Raw genomic sequence first — 17966 nt, forward strand, 5'->3', positions numbered from 1 at the left:
CAAGTAATCATCCTATTGGAACGTGCATGTGGGAGTGTGTTGGATTGCATAAGCTAAAGTGGACAATCCCTAGCTAATTCAAAGTGGACAATCTCACATCAGAAATGGATTGAACACTTCAGGTGCCTTATATTGTGGATCATTTTCTAAGTCTCATGGGCTTGTGAAAAGGGAAGTAGAAACCTCATGAGCCTATAACCCAAGCTAATTTCAATAGCCAAGTAGAGTAGTAACATTGCATTATCTAGCACATATCAATGGAGATTAGTAAACATTAGACTAGTATTCGTGACAAAAGCTCTATAACATCAAGTGCGATTTGGTTAATATAGTGAGTGATGGCTCCAAAGGTTGTTGTAAACTTCTATAATGGAAGAACCAAAATTAGGAGACTAAATAGCAGTACCCAATGTAGTGGAATAGGGTGACTCCCCAAGTGAATTAGCCCATATGTAATTTTTTATAGTACTATGATATGATTTTTAATGCTTATGGTTTAATTATGGGTAACTTTTTCATAATTATTGATTAGAAAAAAAAATTCTTAGTGCACTATTTTAAAATTTGAAGGTAATTTGATCATGTTTTATTACCATAACAAACTTAGAAAGTATATGGTTTTAAGTATTGCAATGAATGAAAAATATTAAAATTAGAAATGACTTAGGTGTGGAATATAAGGAAATAAAGAAGGCAAACCCTAATAGGGTCTTGTTTTGGAGAGAGGTTATAAGTTCTTAGCAGGTAAACGACGGACTCTCAGAGATGCAGGAGCCTACAAGGTCATTTTCAAGTGAACTTCTTCAAGATCTTTTAGTTATTCTCGTGGAAAACTCATCCAATAAGGTAAAGTATTTTTCCAAGTAAATGCTTAGTTCTCCGCATGAAGATAATCTTTTTCCATAGGATTAGATCTAACTATTTTGCATCCATCTAATATAATTATGGATGCAATTTTATCTAGTAATGATTTGATCGTTTTAAAATCCTAACTTACTATTCTTCATAACTAGAGCTCAATTTTGTTATATTTGATGTTTTAATCAAAACCTTCATTTAACTTGCAAAGAAGGTGTAATGAAAATAGACAAGTGTAGAGTGAGTGAGTTATAACTAGAAAACCCAATCTCTCGTACTGTCAAAACAATCATTAATTATTAAGGATTTTTCTCCCTAAATTGTTGTATTTGACAACAATTCACAAGGCTTATTGATAAAAAAACAAGTTTAGAGTAAGTTGTAAACTCGAACATCCCAATCTCTCATACTATCAAAGGAGTCACTTATCAAGAAATTAAACCCCTAAATTATTATATTTGACAAATTTGTAAAACATAATGATAAAAGTTGTGTAGAATGAGTTGTAAACTTAAAATCTCAATCTCTCATAGTGCCAAAACACTCACTTAACAAGGATTTACCCACTTGGGGAGAGAGAGAATCCCACTTCTTTGTTGAGAAAAATTTTGAGATAATTTTTCCCTTGTACGAGAAACTTTTCTCATGACTTGTCTTGGCTTGTTTTATTTCCTTTATTAGGGAACAGTTTTTCCTAAAGTCAAGTTTAAAGAGGCAATCTTAGCATTATCAAAGTTCAATATAATTTTGATACCATCAAAGTTTTGTTAAAGATCCAACAACAACTTCTTAAATAAGCTAAAAAAGATCTATTAACTTGCTTGTATTAAATTTACCGATTACAAATAAAAGTTTTTATTGGACTGTAAAAGAAGCTTCTAGTGTAGGAAAAGCCAATTTGAGGTCCATATCATGTGTAATTGTTATTTTTCCATTTAAATGATTAAACTTCTAAATTAGTATTTAATTAATCTAATTACATCAATTATGGTGCATACTATTGGATCAATTGGCAAAATCCTAAAATAATATTGAAGATGCTATTGGGACTTATTAATCTTTAGATTAGGAACTATTATGATGTACCATATATGTTTTAAAATGTATACATGAAGATACCGTGTTGTAACTAGGAGAGGAATTATTATTCAACTGGTTTAGTCATCTTGTTAAAAATGGTCTTTCATTGTGAATGATTATTTTCTCTATATATTGTCATGCCCTAATTTTGAATAAATACCATGGTATATACTATCATTGCCATTAATTAGCAGACTTTGCTTTCTAATGCTTTTGTATTGAATTATTTATGTGGTGAAAAATATTGGTAGCTAAGACTGTCTATATAATGATAAGTATTGAAAATCATCCAATAATATATTGACTTTTTTTATTTATAATAAATAGTTACATGGAGGAGAAATAAAAGTGGTTCACTTGCAAAGAATTTCTTGATTGAGTCAATGATTTAGCAAAAAGATTCAAAAGGCTTGCATGGTGAGAACATTATTTGGGTTTCTGTATATGTATTTTCTTTTCATAACATCATGGTTATATGTATATTGTTCTCTACTAATCACTATTTGCACTCATGAAAAAAAGAAAGAAGAAAAACATGAAAATTTATACTAAAAAAAATGATTTTCTCATCTTTTGATTTATTATATAAATAAATAATTAAAATTAATTAAAAATTATACATTTTAAAATTATTTAATATTTTCTAGAAGAAGTTAAAATAAGTGAAAAATATTTAAAGTAGCATAAAAAAATTAATGTATTAACTTTAAACCTATTTTTTTATTTTTCTTTTTATATATTTACTTTCATTATATTTTTTTTCTTGCATTATCTCTCAAATTTTATGAAACAAGCATAGCAACAAAAGTTTTCATTCAAATCTTTTGTTTTAATTTTTTAATACTATTTTTTCAATATGTCCATGTATCCAAACTATCTATACTATTTCCATCATCATTGATGAATGTTTAGCATATTAGAAATTGTTCTTGAAAATATGTTTGAAAAACTTTTGATAGAATTTTTTTTTTTGAAAAATTGTTTAAATAATAAGTTGTTGTTTAGAATAGATTTGAGTGGTATATGTAACTATTTTTAAGAACTGTTATTTGTTTTTTAGAAGGAAAAAAATATGAAAACATATTTGATTGTCAATTGTTCTCAAAACAAGTTTTTGAGAAGTGTACTATAAACAAACTATTTTATGATTAACGTATTTCAATTATTTTGAGTATGTAAATATGGAGAAGGATTAAAAATAAAATATTATTGTTATTTTAAGAATTTTTTTTTAAAAAAAATGGTTAAGAACATTCCAAATTTTCAAACAAATTTATATTATAAAAGAACATTAAAAAAAAAAAAAACTAGTTTTGAAAATTATTTAAAAGTACATCTTTTTGAGGTGTTGTTTTGGAAAATACTTCCAAATAAAATCCTAGGTGTTTTTGTATAATATTCTGAGCTAGAATTGAAAAGATGGAAAGTACTTTGAAAACTTCTGCATTAGTATCATTTATAAAAACCTGCATTAGTACTTTGAGATTATGTCTTTATCAGGCTAGGCTCATTTACATCTGGTGATATAGGGTAGCTTGCATGTTAAGCATTATACTGGGAAATTCTGATGGGGGGTTGTGTTTTGGTGGTGGACTTGTAGGTTCCTTAATGGCAGCTAGTCCAATTCAAGTAAGGCCGTGATTTCCTGTAACTGCTGTGGGCTTGTTAAATATCTCTTTTATTCTGAATTATACTCCTAGTTCTCCTCAAAATTCAATGAAAGCTAGGCAACTAAAATTAAGAAAATGGGGTCTCTAAGAAGCGCCAAGGAAACATCCTAGAATCAGTTTAAGTCAATTACAATTGAACTGATCTCTCTTGTGGGACTCATGTTGTGTTCTTTTTCTACTGTGGTTTAGAGAAACAGAATCATCAGGGGTAACCTAAAAGGACATGTATGCTGCTAAATATTCTTCAGTTGCTGCAAGTACTTCCGCCTGGTAATTCGAAAGCAGAAAGAGTCCCAACAACAACAGCAGAAGCAGCAGATGGGGACAAGAACTTCATGACTCTGGCATCTGCTGTCTCAGAACTAAGCTATCTGGATGATGCTACTTTTGCTGACCTTTATCAGTGATGGTTGAATTTGGAATTATCATTGCTATTTGTAGAATGTGGGTTTCATGCAGACAAAGCCCCCGGACTTGAAGGTTACAACTTACGGTATCAGATTGCCTTAATACCTGAAATTGCAAGGTATTGGTAGGGTGGTGTTGCTGTTGAATAATTATAATTGGTATGGAACTTGGAACATCTGTATCATAGCATATGGAATCACTAAATATAATGAAAGAAGCTATTTTTGCTCTAGAACCTCATTCCTTGGCTATTTCTGCCCTATCCCCTGTTTTATTTCTGCAATATATGATAACCCTCTTCCATGAGCAGATGACAAGCTTCAGAGGTAATATAGTCTATATTATCAACTTAAGACAGACCAAATCAGAATGTAAAACAATCACCTAACCTAACAATCTCTCTCTCTCTCTTTAATCATAAATTAGCAAATAACCGATAATTTTTTGCATCAAGACTTATTTGCCGAACTGCTGCAACAGCTGCTATAACCCCCAATGCTGAGAAAACCACAGCGATAGTAACATTTACCCAGAAAAGGAGACTTCGTTTTGAAGGCTTAAATGTCAAGTTGAAGAAAACCACAGGCAGGACAAAGTCGAGGGGCATGAAACCAAAAGCTCCAATCACTGAATTGATGTCTCCAAAGAATGGAAGCATTGCTGCAATAGTTGTTGCTGAAACAACGGATAGTGATCGAGCTATGACCCTTGGGATGACATTGCGGGCAGAGAACTCACCGCTTGTTGGATCTCCAAATGTTTTTTCAAGCACTTCATTTGTGGGCTGCAGGTAAACCTGTGAATGAAACCATGTAGTTAGCTATAGTTGTTGGTTAATCTTATAATGGGCATGAGGGAGAAAGATTCAATTCTCACCACCCCAACTGCTGAAAGTTGGATGATTGTGAACATGTTACTCATCAAAATAAACCATTTTGGCACCAAGGCTTTGCCATTGTCCAAGAAGTTGCTCAAGATGAGACTGTCGGATTGGTTGCCGAATGCCCAGTAGCCAGAAATGGCGACACTGAAGAAAGTCACCGTAACCACTGTATAACAAATGCACAGTCCCTTGAACATCTTCCCCTTCACTGGTGGTGCCAGCGTTGCCTGCAACCAAGAAATCCATTACATCCCAACAGTTATCATTGGAATAGGACTTGAAAAATATAATCAAGGGGATGGAGCTAGTTAACCACAAACCTGAATTTCAGGGATGATACCATTCCCAAATGTTGTGGCAATGATAGCAATGGCGTTGAAGACCCCAAAAAGGCGATCTTCAGCGTCACCATTCACGGAGTAGTCTTTCTTTGGCCCCTTGGATGAATTTCCTAGGGAAAGTGATCAATGCTTTAACAAAACTTTGTGCAATTATAAACAATGCTCTAAATGTAATATTTCTTTTCTGTGTGTTTTTTACCGATATAAATGGAACCGCCTGTGGCACAAGCACTGTAGGCGAGGCATAGGACCAGGGAAACCATGTTGATGTGCCTGAGTGAGTGAAAAGATGGGAGTTGAGCTAAAATCAGCATTAGGCCTCCAAATATGATCACAAACTCGAAAAGTTTCATACTCCCATCTGGGTGTGACAGCAAATAAATTGTCTGTAAAAACATACATTACAAAACTCTCAATTTAGATGTTGCATCAAACATGCACAAATTGGCAAAAAAGAAGAATTTGGGTAGCTTAGAAAGTAAATGTAATTTTTAGTTTCGGGCAAAATGAAAAATGATCAAGAGCTTAGAGTAGGAATGACCTTCAGGCATTGTCCTCCTAGCAGAGTAGAGGCAACAACGGCACCATAACAGACCAAGAATTGAATTGGCCCCACATAATATTGACCCCATCTTGGCCCTGCCAAATCCAACGTGTTAATCAAAGCCAAAATAAATGAAAATAAATGCACCCAGAATGCTTAACTTCTCCGTCTTGTATGTTTGTTTCCCTTAATTTTCTCCTTTCAGCCAGCTTGGCCACAGAATCATAACATGATCTCATAAATTGTAGTATCCTATGTTATTTTATATTATCATATGGATTTAATGAATCAGAATACTATCTTTTTTTAATAAATTCAAATCCGACTTATAAGTTGGATTTTATTTTTGTTTGAATAATTTTTTATTTCATTTATATCTTTTTAATATTTATCTAAATATAGAAATAAGGGAGAAAATGAATGAGATATTTATTCTCTCTCCCTATTCTCGTGTACCAAACACCCCTAAGTTCTTTTGTTTGTTTCTTTTCCAATTTGGTTGGTTTGAACGGTGGTATGGGAAGAAAGCAACTTCAAAATTTTCGGCCACATATGCTCCACCTAAAAGTGGATCCCACCTCCCTCTTGCCCATGATACGGATATCTGTAAGCCACGAATGCAGGCAAGGCACTGGGAGTTGGTGGTGTCGAACATGGAATAGTCATCGCCCACAACTTTCATAGTCAATTCAAATGTGTGGATAGATGAAGAAGGAAAAGCATTTTACATTTTACACCGTACTTATGTATTCTGTATTGATACGTAGAGATTCATACCTAAAATGTCATGAGCCATGTCGCGGAAGCGGAGGTGTCTGCGGCCCATGTTGGCATTGTGTTCGAGAACCAGGGAGATCAAATTGTAAGAATAGAAAGTGACGAGAGCCCCCACCACTAGACAGAGGATTCCAGCTGCCCATCCCAAGAATGTAAATGCATATGGGAGACTCAAGAGAGGTGGAGCAACAATTGAAGTTGTCAAGTGGTACCCACAGTGCACCCACGATCCTGCATTTCATAATCGTATTCACATCCCACCAATCATATGATATTTCTGTTCTGTATATGTGTGTGTCAGTATTAGTCTACTAGTCAATTATTGGAATGCCATTTATTCCGGGTCTAAACGATCAAACCCACATGGCCAGGGCCAAAGATTATGTGGTAGCAATTTTTCTTTTTTAAAAAATAAAAATAAAAATTTAGAAACGTGAAGTTAATAAATATTATTTTAATTTCTTACATATTTTTTTTTTCAAAATTACTTCTACTTTTACAACATATAAATTATTAAAAAAAAAAGAGTTTAAGATTTCTTTCCAAGCTTGTTTTTTTTTTTTTTTCCCATTATTTCTCCTAATTTCAATGCAGCCCAAAAATATCTGGAATCTCATGAAAAAAGATATTTTAAGGAAGTATTCCCACCAACCCTTTGTGGAGGTTTTGTTGTAGACTTGTAGTTGCAACTAGGATTAATGCTGTTGGGTGTAGTAAGGTGTGTTTGTAGGAGGAAGGATACATGCTGAAGAATATGGGATGAGATGAGAGAGAGAGAGAGAGAGATTCATACAAACACAAGAAAACAACACCCACCAAAGCTTCAAATCCCATCTGTTATTTGTCTAGATATGTGAAGTAAAGCAAGAAAAGGAGGAAGAATGGGATGATAGAGTATGCAGCAAATACCTTTGGATTTAAGAACAAAGAGAGCACCGGCATCAAGGTCCTTTTGCTGCTGAGGAGCGGCTGCCTCTTCTCCTTCATCCGCTGCAGTTGAGCCTGTATTAAATACACCCATCTCTCTTTTCTTGAAGGAGAAATGAGAAGCGGAGCCAAATGAATATGGGATGGTCATATACATATATATGTAGTATCAGCCCCCTCAAAAATTAAAGTTGGCAACGACATCAAAGCCCATGTTTTTTGACAATTCCCACTTAACATTCAACCCAATCTTCCTCGCTTTTCACACGTGGAGTCAAGTGTTATGGTCTAATCAAATGCTAACTTAAGAATTCAATCCCAATTTTTTCTGCATCGTCGACATCCACCAAGTTGAATTACTCATCGATTGCGTGTTGAAAAAAGTCACCCTAATAATTCTTCCTATTTTTAGTCATTGTACAAAACACACTACGAAAAATAATTAGAAGTGTTCCAAATTTTATCCAAAGTTTGTTAGCCTTGTTTTCTAAAAAAAGACAATCATATTCAAGTACGGTATCCAAACAGAACTTACACCTTGAGATATGACTTGCATGATTTGGGTGGAAAAGAAAGATAAAAATGATTTATTGAACTAAAGTTTTATACATATTTTATACAATCATTGGAGCAACCACGTGCAACCATAATTATTTCTTAATAATTAACCGTTGGAAGTTGCGTTCGCAAGTTTTGGAAGTTCATTTTATACTCGTAGGACCTAAAAGTCTTTTACGTAAAGTGGAAGATAAAGCATTGAGTAAGAAAAAAAAATTGGTATATACCAATAACAACCTGTTTTACACAAAGACTAATGATAAGTTACGTAAGATTGACGCAATTCAACCCCACATTAAGCAATCATTTTTAATATTCTGATTAAGTTTTTTCAATTCAAACTTAATTTGAATTAAGTTTGGGTTAAGGTTCGAATCCGCTTCAAACTTAATTTGAATTGAGTTTGGGTTAATCGGATTCAAACCGATTTAATATTTTGATAATATTTATAATGTTTATTATCCTAAATAATAATATTTATGTTTTTTTTTAAGAACAATATATAGATTTATATTTATTCTTTTGTTAGTATTTATAAATTTTATCATATTTACTATTTAAATTTTCATATAAATATATTTAAAAAAAATTTTAAATATTATAGATGAATTTTAAATTATATAACCCAACCAACTTGAAATTAACCCGACCAACTTGAAACTAATTTGAACAATTCGAATTAAACTTAAGTTTTAAAAAAATAAGATGAGTTAAGCTTGAGTTAAATATTTCGCATTAGAGTTCGAGTTGGGTTGAACTCAGGTTGATTGTTTCATAAATCGGGTTAAGCTTGGGTTAGTCATCAACCCAACCAAACTCCAAGTTGCAACCCTAAAAATGGAAAGTTCTTAATTTGGAAGATTTAGAGTTGATTATTTGTACTATTAAATATGATTCAACTAGGAAGTTTCATACATATGAAATAAGCATATGTTTTTCATAAACTCTCATTATTGGGTCTGATTGACAATAAATCCAAAACCCAATTCGCATATAAGCTTATTTCCCAATACACCATATCAAAGGACATATAAGGTCATTTGGCACCATTCAACATCATGTTCAAGTTGAGTCAATAAACCCAATTCCAATGAAAATCTATTTTTATAAATTCAAACTAAAATCATATAAAACTTGAGTTAGTAAGTATATATATAATAATTACCAACCAAAAACGGTTTAAAAAATAATTAATGGTAATTAATTAACTCTTTCGGGTCAAACCAGCATCCACCGACTCTCTCTCTGCCCTTTGCGGAGCCTGAGGTTTTACCAGAGAATTTCCTCAAAAAAAGAGAAACCACTTTTGAAGAAACGTTTCGAAGTTTCTCTGGGGGCATTTCCTCCTTTAACAGTAGAGAGATCTCAGCGGGGAATTGCTCTCATTCAGGTGAACAGATTAACCCATTTCCCTCTCTCTTTCTCTCTGATTTTGAAGGTATTTTACGTTGGCATTTGTACATTGTTATGTCTTAGAGCTTCATTTTGTAATCATTTTGATATTAATACGTATGTTTTGGTTGGAAACTCAAACAAGAAACCCTTTATAGATTTAGGGGAAGAAGTATAATTTTACATTATTGCCTTAATTTTATTCCCTGGTTGATTCTGTCGTAATTCTCCCTAAAGAAAAAAAAAAAAAAAATCCCTCTTTTTTATACTCTAATGAGTGGATGCTTATGGTGAATTGTGTTTAAAATCAAGTGCCCGAACACACTGAAAAAGTTAGATTTTTGATCCCTAAGATGAGTGAGGGGAATTAGGGAAACGCAGTTTGCTTATGCAGCAAGTGAAATTCTACTAGTTGAACCAGAAAATGTGAGGAAAATTATGCGGGAACTAATGTAGGTACATCTTCTGTTGTGTGGGCTTGTATTGATGACCCAGATTGGTAGTGGGGGCATTTGTTAAAACTTAATTGTAGTCTTGCTTGTTTCAGCATGAATTCTGAAGAATGTTTAATGTCATATGCACAAAGAAGAGGTGTTATCAGTGTCAACTGTCGGTGTATAGTGTTCTTTTTACCAAATTATTTAGGCTAAGTTTTATTTTTTGAAAATTGGTAGGAAAGAAAGTAAAAGGGAAATGAAGAAGGAAAGAAAAAGTAAAGGAAATAAAATCTAAATTTAAAGTCAATAATTAATTTTTATATGCTATTTGAAACTCTTTTTAGTTATTTTGATTCTTTCATATAAAGATTAAATAATTTGAAAATGTATAAGTTTCTAATTAATTTTAATTATATTTGATTTTCTTTCAAAATCAAATATGAGAAAATCATTTCCTTTATAATTTTTTCTTTCCGCAGTACTTTCCTCGAACCAAAAATAGCATAAAATGATAAAATTTTGGGATTCCCATTCCTTCTCAAGTATGCTGAAATTTATTTACATAAACTGCAAACAAACCAAATGTTAATCTCCATGGCCCTTACCCGGGTAGCAATGGTTGATGCCATATTGTTAAGCTCAATAAGAATGGTTAGTTTCATGCATACTTATCTTTGAGTACCTCTAAGTTATAAAGTTACCTAGATAAAATGGTGACAATATAGGATTAATTGAAACTACTTGAAAGTCAAAGCATTGTGTTTTGTCATCACTTATGTAGATTACAGGATTTTGATATTTTAGTAGTAACCTTGATTCATTAGTCACTTAAGATGGAGCTTATTTTACATCTTCTATAAATGTATTTATTGTAGACTAAGAGCTCATTTGTACTGGCTTTTATAAAACACTTGTAGCATAAAAAGCGCTTTTGAAGAAAAATCAAGCATTTGGCAAAATTTATAAGACACATTTAAAAAGTTGAAAAATCACTTGTAGCATTTCCTAGAGAAACATTTGATATGTGATTCTCTTGGAAAAGTTTCTTGAAAAAAGATTTCAATTAAAAGCACTTAAAATAGTAACACTCCAAACTCACTCTAGGAGTTCCTTTGGGAGAGATTCTTGGAGGGTTGGAAGCATTTTCTAATGCTTTGAAAAAAATAGTTGTTTGGAAAAGTTTTACAAATATTATTTAAAAGTCTAGAGAATCACTTGACATGATTTTTGGACCAGCACTTGGTAGGTGCTTCTTCCAAAATTCACTTACACTTTGTGACTCATATCTAAACACTAACTAATACTCTATTGAAAAGAAAATTAAGCTTCCGAGTGTTTCATATATTTCAAAAACAAAAAGATTACAAGGAAATATATAAACAAGCTGTACAGAAAAATAGGAATCCAAATAGATCTTAAAAATATGCAATACCTAAAATTACTCACAAATCTAAGACTTGCCTAGAGTATAGAATATAATAAGATTTGAGAAAGTAAAGAGAAATATGGTCAAATCTACAAAATCAACCACATATTCTAACACTCCCCCTCAAGTTATGGCATAGATATCATGCATTCCCAGCTTCCAACGATATAATCAAATGTGATACTTGGGATTCCTTTTGTGACAATTTCTTCTAATTGTTGTTTGGTAGTCACAAAAGGTGTAGACATCTTTCCACTTTTAATCTTCTCCTTTATGAAATGCCTATCCACCTCAACATGTTTAGTCCGATTATGTTGAACTAGATTATGTGCAATATTGATAGTTGCTTTATTATCACAATAATCTTCATTGGGTCTTTAGGCTCTATATGCAATTCTTTGAGTAGGATCTTAATCCACATTATTTCATATTTGCCTTGTGTTAATGCTTGAAAATCAACTTCAATGCTTGATCTAGCTACAACAGGTTGTTTTTTACTCCTCCACGTCATAGATTTTCTCCCATGAAAGTGCAATAATTTGATGTTGATCATTAATCCTTTTTAGAACTTACCCAATCTATATCTGTGTATACTTCATATCATTTTCTTAACAACAATCCTTTTCTAGGAGTAGCCTTTAAGTATCTAAGAATCCCTTGAACAACATCCATGTGTCATTTCCTTGGTACGTTTGCTATATTGGGCCTGATATGTAACAAATAAATAAGCTTTCCCCCTAGCCTCTTGTATCTCCCTTTATCAACAAGATTTTCATGAACATCGGATCCTAATTTATGATTGGGATCAATAGGTGTGTTCATAGGTTTACAACCTATCATCCCGGTCTCTTTAAGCAAATTCAATACATATTTTCTTTGAGAAATGACTAGACCTTGCTTTAATCTTGCTACCTCCTTACCAATAAAATAACTCAAATTTCCCAATTCTTTTTTCTCAAACTCCTTTGCTAGAAGATTTTTCACACTTTTAATTTTTTTACATCATCACTTGTAACAATGATATCATCTACATAGACAATAAGAATTATGATTTTCTTGAGTGATGAGTGTTTAACGAATAAAGTATGATCCCCTTGACTTTGAATAAAGTCATGTTTTCAAGAACTTCGTGAATCTCTCATACCATGCTTTAGGTGATTGCTTGAGCCCATTCAAAGGCTTCTTTAACCTACACACCTTATTGTTGGACAAATTCTCAAATCTTGGAGGAAAGTCCATGTATATTTCTTGCTCTAAATTCCCATGCAAAAAAAGTATTTTTCACATCGAGTGAAGACACCAATCTAGATTAACAGCTAGAGATAAAAGGATTCTCATGGAATTCAGTTTTGCCATGTGAGTGAATGTCTCTTCATAATCAATTCTAAGAGTTTGTGTCTCTTCGTAATCAACTTCCAACATGTCTCCTTTGTGTATTTTGATTTATGGCAATATTCATACCATCTATTATCTTTGTCTCTAGCCTTCTTTTGCCATGGTTTGAAGGAACCCAAAGGACAAGTAGGGTTACCATCTTGAGCAACTTTGAGGGCAAAATTTTGTTGAGAGGCTAGTGCTAACATGACACTTCTCCTACTTTCTTTACTATGTACATAAGAATAAACTTCACTTAAGCATGGAAGAGGTTCTTTTTGAAGTCCTCTACTTCTTACCTCATCCAATTCGAGCTTAAGACCAGTATGAAAGTCAAATACACGATCTCATTCCAACATCTTGGCCAACATTGACGCATTTGTTGCAGATTCCATCTCAAAGTGTTTATGAAGATCCAACTCTTGCTATAACATTTTTAGGGTGTTGTAGTAGGTTGTTATTGTGAGATCTTTCTTCTTTGTCTTGTGAATCATAGTCTTCAACTCATAAATCCGAGTGACATTTCCTTTCTTTGAATAGGTTTGTAAGACAACATCCCAAATTTATTTGGCTACGGAGAGATATAAGATTGGTTTTCCAATTTCTAGTAGCATAGAATTTAGCAGCCATGACATAATCATGGAGGTCTCAGCTTCCCACGATTCATAAGATAAATCAAACTTCTTTGGTTCCTTAATGGTACCACGTAAATTAATCATTTTCTTCTACTTATGAAAAAAAGTTTGGCTGATTGGGACCGCTTAAAGAAATTTCTCCATTCAATTTTTATGTTTTGATCTGCAAAGTTGAATTATCTAGATGAGTGATAACTTTAATTTGAGATGAAGAGAAATTAGTAAGGGTATTTTTAAAGATTTCTGACATGGTCAAGGAAGATAATGGACAAAAAAAAGGGTATGAAAAACTGATGGCAATGAAGGCCAAAAAAAACAAAAATTTAATATTGGCAATGAAGACCAAGAAAGAAGATTTTGCTTCAAGGAGAGAAAATTACCGCAAATTTTTTTCAAGCTCTAATACCATGAAAAGAAATGAAGTTTTTGAATGATTCATATATTTCAAAAACAGAGAGATTACAAGGAAATATATCTAAAACTTGCCTATGTGTTACAATGAAATAGGAAACTAAATCAGATCCTAAAAATATACAATCCCCAAAATTACTCCAAAATCTAAGACTTGCCTAGAGTACAAAATATAATAAGATATGAGAAAATAAAGGGGAATATAATCAAATCTACAAAATTAACCACATATTCTAACATCTATAAAAGTTTTTTTGATAGAAGTGTTATAGACAAAAGCGCTATGTTAAAAGTGCTTTCACAAGAATCACTCCCAAACGGGTCCTAACATTGGTTATAGAACTATGAAAGTTATTACTTTGTTCACATGCTAAGAATGGCATTTCATTGTTTTGCTCACTTGTTTTAATAGACATTGATTTGTTCCTATTCTTTTTGGTTTGTAGTTTATGGTATTCCGGTCTTCAAAGTATGCCAACAGAATCTGATAAATGGGGATGGAAACATGTTAGTGTGTTTGGTGGGTTTGACAAGGGAAGTGGTACAAAAAGATGGAAATGCAATCACTGTAATCTACGATATAATGGATCTTATTCACGTGTTAGAGCACACCTTCTTGGGTTCACAGGTGTAGGGGTTAAAAGCTGCCCAGCAATAGACCGGTCGCTGAGAGAAGCTTTTCAGATCCTAGAGGAGGAGCGCCTTGCTCGGAAAAAGAAAAGAACTTCTGGAAGTGGAAAGACTGGCAAGCGTATCCGGACTTCACAACCAAGTGTTACTTGTGTCTGGAAAACTATTGCAAAAGAAGATGTAGATGACATAGTAGCCAGATTTTTTTATGCTGATGGGTTGGATTTCAATATTGTCAATTCCCCCTACTTTCTTGAAATGACCAAAGCAATTGCTGCTTTTGGCCCTGGATATGAACCACCAACAACGGAGAAGTTGTCTGATTTGTTTCTGAGTAAAGAGAAGGCTAAGATAGAGAAAGCCATGGCTCTAGTTAGGGAGTCCTGGCCTCACACAGGCTGCACGATACTCTGTGTCAATCGGTTATGTCGTACGCAAGGCAGGTACTATACTAATATCTTTGTCTCAAGTCCAAGAGGGCTTATGTTCTTGAAAGCACTAGATATAAATGATGGTGATGGGATGGACAACATGTTTGTTGATGTTCTTAGTGATGCAATCATGGAAGTTGAACCTACAAATGTGCTTCAGATAATCTCAAATCTAGGCCATGCCAGTGAATCTTTTGAATCCCTTATATTGTCAAAGTTCCGTCATCTATTTTGGTCCCCTTGCACTTCACATTCTATCTGTGTGTTGATGGAGGACATAACTAAACTGGATTGGATAAAACCCATTGTGTTATGTGCTAAGGAAATAGATGAATGCATCCTGACGTATCAACGTTCCTCTCTGTGTGTTCTCACTCTAGAGAGCTCTGATCCACTTTCCACCAAGTTTGCCCCTTCATATTGTATAGTCGAGCGAATTTTTGAGCTAAAGCAAGCACTCCTAGGTGTAGTTGTTAGTGAAGAGTGGAAACAATGGAAGCTTACTATTCAAGAGGATGTCCTCAATGTTGAGACCGCCATTTTAGGGGACAATTTCTGGAGCAGGGCCTGTTCATTGTTGCAGTTTTTTGAGCCCTTTGTAAGATTACTTACTACACTTGATATTGAAAAATCTGTCATGGGTGATGTTTTTAATTGGCGGGTTCAGGCACTGGAAGCTGTGAAGAGTAAGGGAGTCGATGACATTCTGTTGAATCAACTGGAATTGCTGATAGAGAGCAAATGGGACATGTTATTTTCCCCTCTTCATGCTTCAGGTTATATACTTAACCCTAAATATTTTGGGAAAGGGCAATCCAAGGATAAAACAATAATGAGGGGTTGGAAGGCCACTCTAGATAGGTATGAGTCTGACAGTGCCACCAGAAGGGTTCTTCGAGAGCAGCTGAGCTCTTACTGGCGACTAGAGGGATCCTTTGGGGAGGAAGATGCTGTGGATTGTAGAGACAAAATGGACCCAGTTGCATGGTGGGAGAATTTCGGTTTTGAAACACCCCATCTACAAACACTAGCTATAAAAATTCTGAGTCAGGTTTCAAGTGTTTCCATGTATCAAGAGACTTGGCAAGATAATGAGTTTTTGTGTCAAACAGCAGTCAACGGGTTGGGAGTGGAGAGGACGGAAGATCTAGTGTTTGTTCGAAACAACCTTAGACTTCATAGTCAAAGAAATGGGAATTCAAGCTCTTCACCCGGCAACAGGAATCAAAGTTCAAGCCCAGCATCTGGAGATAAGACATGGGAGAGTGTTCATATTGATCAAATGAAGGGGATAGTAAATGTCCATAATATATTGTAAATAGAAACTACTACTATATCGTCACTCTACTTGAAACCTGGAAGAGAATTACAGCAGAAATAGTGATGCATTGAAGTCATGAATTAGAAAGCTTAGTTTATTGCTTCTGTGGACAACATACAATAAAACCTGGCACTGGAGAACAGAAAAAAGCCGGTTTGTTTATGATATAGTCTCAATTGATGTGTCCTACGTTTCCATCTAATGCAGGTGTCTTTCTATGTATGTAAATTGAAATGTATCTCCTCTGTGTATAAGAAAAACATTAGGAAAAAAAGTAACCCAATTTTAGTTCAATTAATACTTCTAATTGTCATTATTAGGGAGAGTACCGTCAAGATGAGTGCTGACTTTACACCTGTATTCCATTTTGAGAGTTCTTGTGTGCCTTGAACACAATTACACCAACTCCTTGTAAAAAGTGCTTGTCTATGGTGATTACAGGGCTAACTTCTATGTTGTCTTTGTTTGTCATGTTCTTTTATAGTTCCCAGGCAGCTGTTTCTTCAGCATTCTTTTTTCTCAATTTGTGTCTAAAAAAATCGTGGTTTTTTGTATCCCTAATTATTGCAGCAAATTAAAATTTTGAATTCAAAAGAATTTCAGAAGATGGGAGGCTGGACTTGATGGACAGAGTGAAGGAACTTCAATAAAAAGGTATAGTTTTCAATCTTGAGTTCTTTCCATAAGTATTTTCAGTTACTTCTAGCTGTGCCTTTATTGTTACTTGGCTCCGAAATCAAGATTCACTTTGTTATCCAAGGCAGAATAGGCAAAAGATGAAATTATGAATTTAGCTGGTGACATTATTATCATATACCAGAATCATCATTTGAATGTCTTTTACCCGCATTGAATAGGAATGAGCAAATGGCATCTAGTTGGTGAATAACCTTAATGAGCTAGGTCCACTTATCTGAGAGTCAATAACTCCCAAGTGAGACTTAATTTGGCTGCAATGATATGCAATCCTCAATTGCCCAAAATGATAACTGCATCCCTCTCCTATGCGTACTGTCATATAAATAAATGTATCGGTATGAAATTTGCCAATACAGAATGTGAACTGACTGTTGTTTGGTTTGTTTTGTAGGTTATTTTAACATCTGGGTGTAGCTATAGAGGTAAACCACATTCTAAAAGGAATTCAATGGCACGTTTCAAGTGCAGCATGTGAATGGGTTTATGTTTTCAATGCAGAGAAAGATGCGTCAACTGGCATTACTCTACTTAAAGATTTGACTTATATCCGAGGCAACTCTACCTTCTGACTGATGCTGAGCAACTCAAAGAGGGTTCCCAGCTGGATTTTGCAGTGAAAATAAAACCTTTGGCTGATGGTACAGCAAGTTGTGGTGATGAAGTTGCTGCAACAGTGTCTTACTTTAGCCATTGAAGATTTCGATAATTAAGGCCAAATCAGGTGTCATTTGGACCCAATGACACATGGGTAAGTTATCTTTCTATGGCTATAACATCTTAGTCTGAGAAAATTCCTTGTTTCTTTATTGTGAGGTGGAGAACTAAATGACACCAATTTTACTAGGATGGAGCAGCTGATGTGTCCAGAAATTGAGCAGTAGGAAAACTTTCATGGGAATGGATGATGGATCAATCCATAATGTGTGTGTGTCCACACTCCTTGGGTTGGAGAGTGCTTTATACTAAACACCTTTTATAGTGGTGCACTCACCATGAATCTTTGCAGCAATGTATAATGTATTTGTTTTTTTTTTTTTTTTTCCTTTTTCTAGTGGGAAAGCAAAGTGTTAGGAGTAGATTATTGCAGCTGCTTAGAGAGGAGAGGGGTATCTACTTTATGGGAGTTAAGTACACTACAGGACATATCCGCTGTTCATGGTCAAA

At 34.0% G+C, this 17966-nt stretch overlaps 2 protein-coding genes across 5 annotated transcripts; one reads left to right on the plus strand and one right to left on the minus strand.

Moving 5' to 3' along the window:
• Window positions 1–4237: 4237 nt before the first annotated feature.
• LOC100246547 (GABA transporter 1) lies at window positions 4238–7759 on the minus strand. The gene is made up of 7 exons (XM_002271007.4): window positions 7471–7759; window positions 6562–6792; window positions 5782–5879; window positions 5440–5626; window positions 5220–5350; window positions 4893–5126; window positions 4238–4812 (listed from the first exon to the last, which is right to left on the minus strand). Exons 1-7 carry the CDS (start codon window positions 7643–7645, stop codon window positions 4432–4434), a joined length of 1437 nt encoding a protein of 478 aa, XP_002271043.4. The 5' UTR covers window positions 7646–7759; the 3' UTR covers window positions 4238–4431.
• A 1457-nt stretch (window positions 7760–9216) lies between these two features.
• LOC100854857 (uncharacterized) lies at window positions 9217–17966 on the plus strand. 4 transcript variants are annotated; one of them, XR_009465905.1, is made up of 5 exons: window positions 9217–9436; window positions 16674–16757; window positions 17194–17224; window positions 17301–17550; window positions 17657–17966. XR_009465905.1 is itself a non-coding variant. In XM_019220340.2 (2 exons), the coding sequence occupies exon 2, from the start codon at window positions 14193–14195 to the stop codon at window positions 16098–16100; it is 1908 nt and encodes a 635-aa protein (XP_019075885.1). In that variant the 5' UTR covers window positions 9251–9484; window positions 14168–14192; the 3' UTR covers window positions 16101–16561. The 4 variants fall into 4 exon arrangements, 2 of the variants coding, with proteins under 2 accessions (XP_019075885.1, XP_003632266.1); XR_002030205.2 differs by having other exon boundaries at window positions 9218–9436; window positions 17647–17966; XM_019220340.2 differs by lacking the exons at window positions 16674–16757; window positions 17194–17224; window positions 17301–17550; window positions 17657–17966 and adding an exon at window positions 14168–16561 and having other exon boundaries at window positions 9251–9484.

Source organism: Vitis vinifera, chromosome 6 (assembly GCF_030704535.1).
Source record: "Vitis vinifera cultivar Pinot Noir 40024 chromosome 6, ASM3070453v1".
NCBI lineage: Eukaryota > Viridiplantae > Streptophyta > Magnoliopsida > Vitales > Vitaceae > Vitis > Vitis vinifera.

Coding starts and splice junctions, on each gene's coding strand:
- LOC100246547 (XM_002271007.4), bottom strand. CDS start 7,645: ATGTATATGACCATCCCATATTCATTTGGCTCCGCTTCTCATTTCTCC. Junction 6,793..7,470: donor CTTTGTTCTTAAATCCAAAG/GTATTTGCTGCA, acceptor TATGAAATGCAG/GATCGTGGGTGCACTGTGGG. Junction 5,351..5,439: donor AGGCGGTTCCATTTATATCG/GTAAAAAACACA, acceptor CACTTTCCCTAG/GAAATTCATCCAAGGGGCCA.
- LOC100854857 (XM_019220340.2), top strand. CDS start 14,193: ATGCCAACAGAATCTGATAAATGGGGATGGAAACATGTTAGTGTGTTT.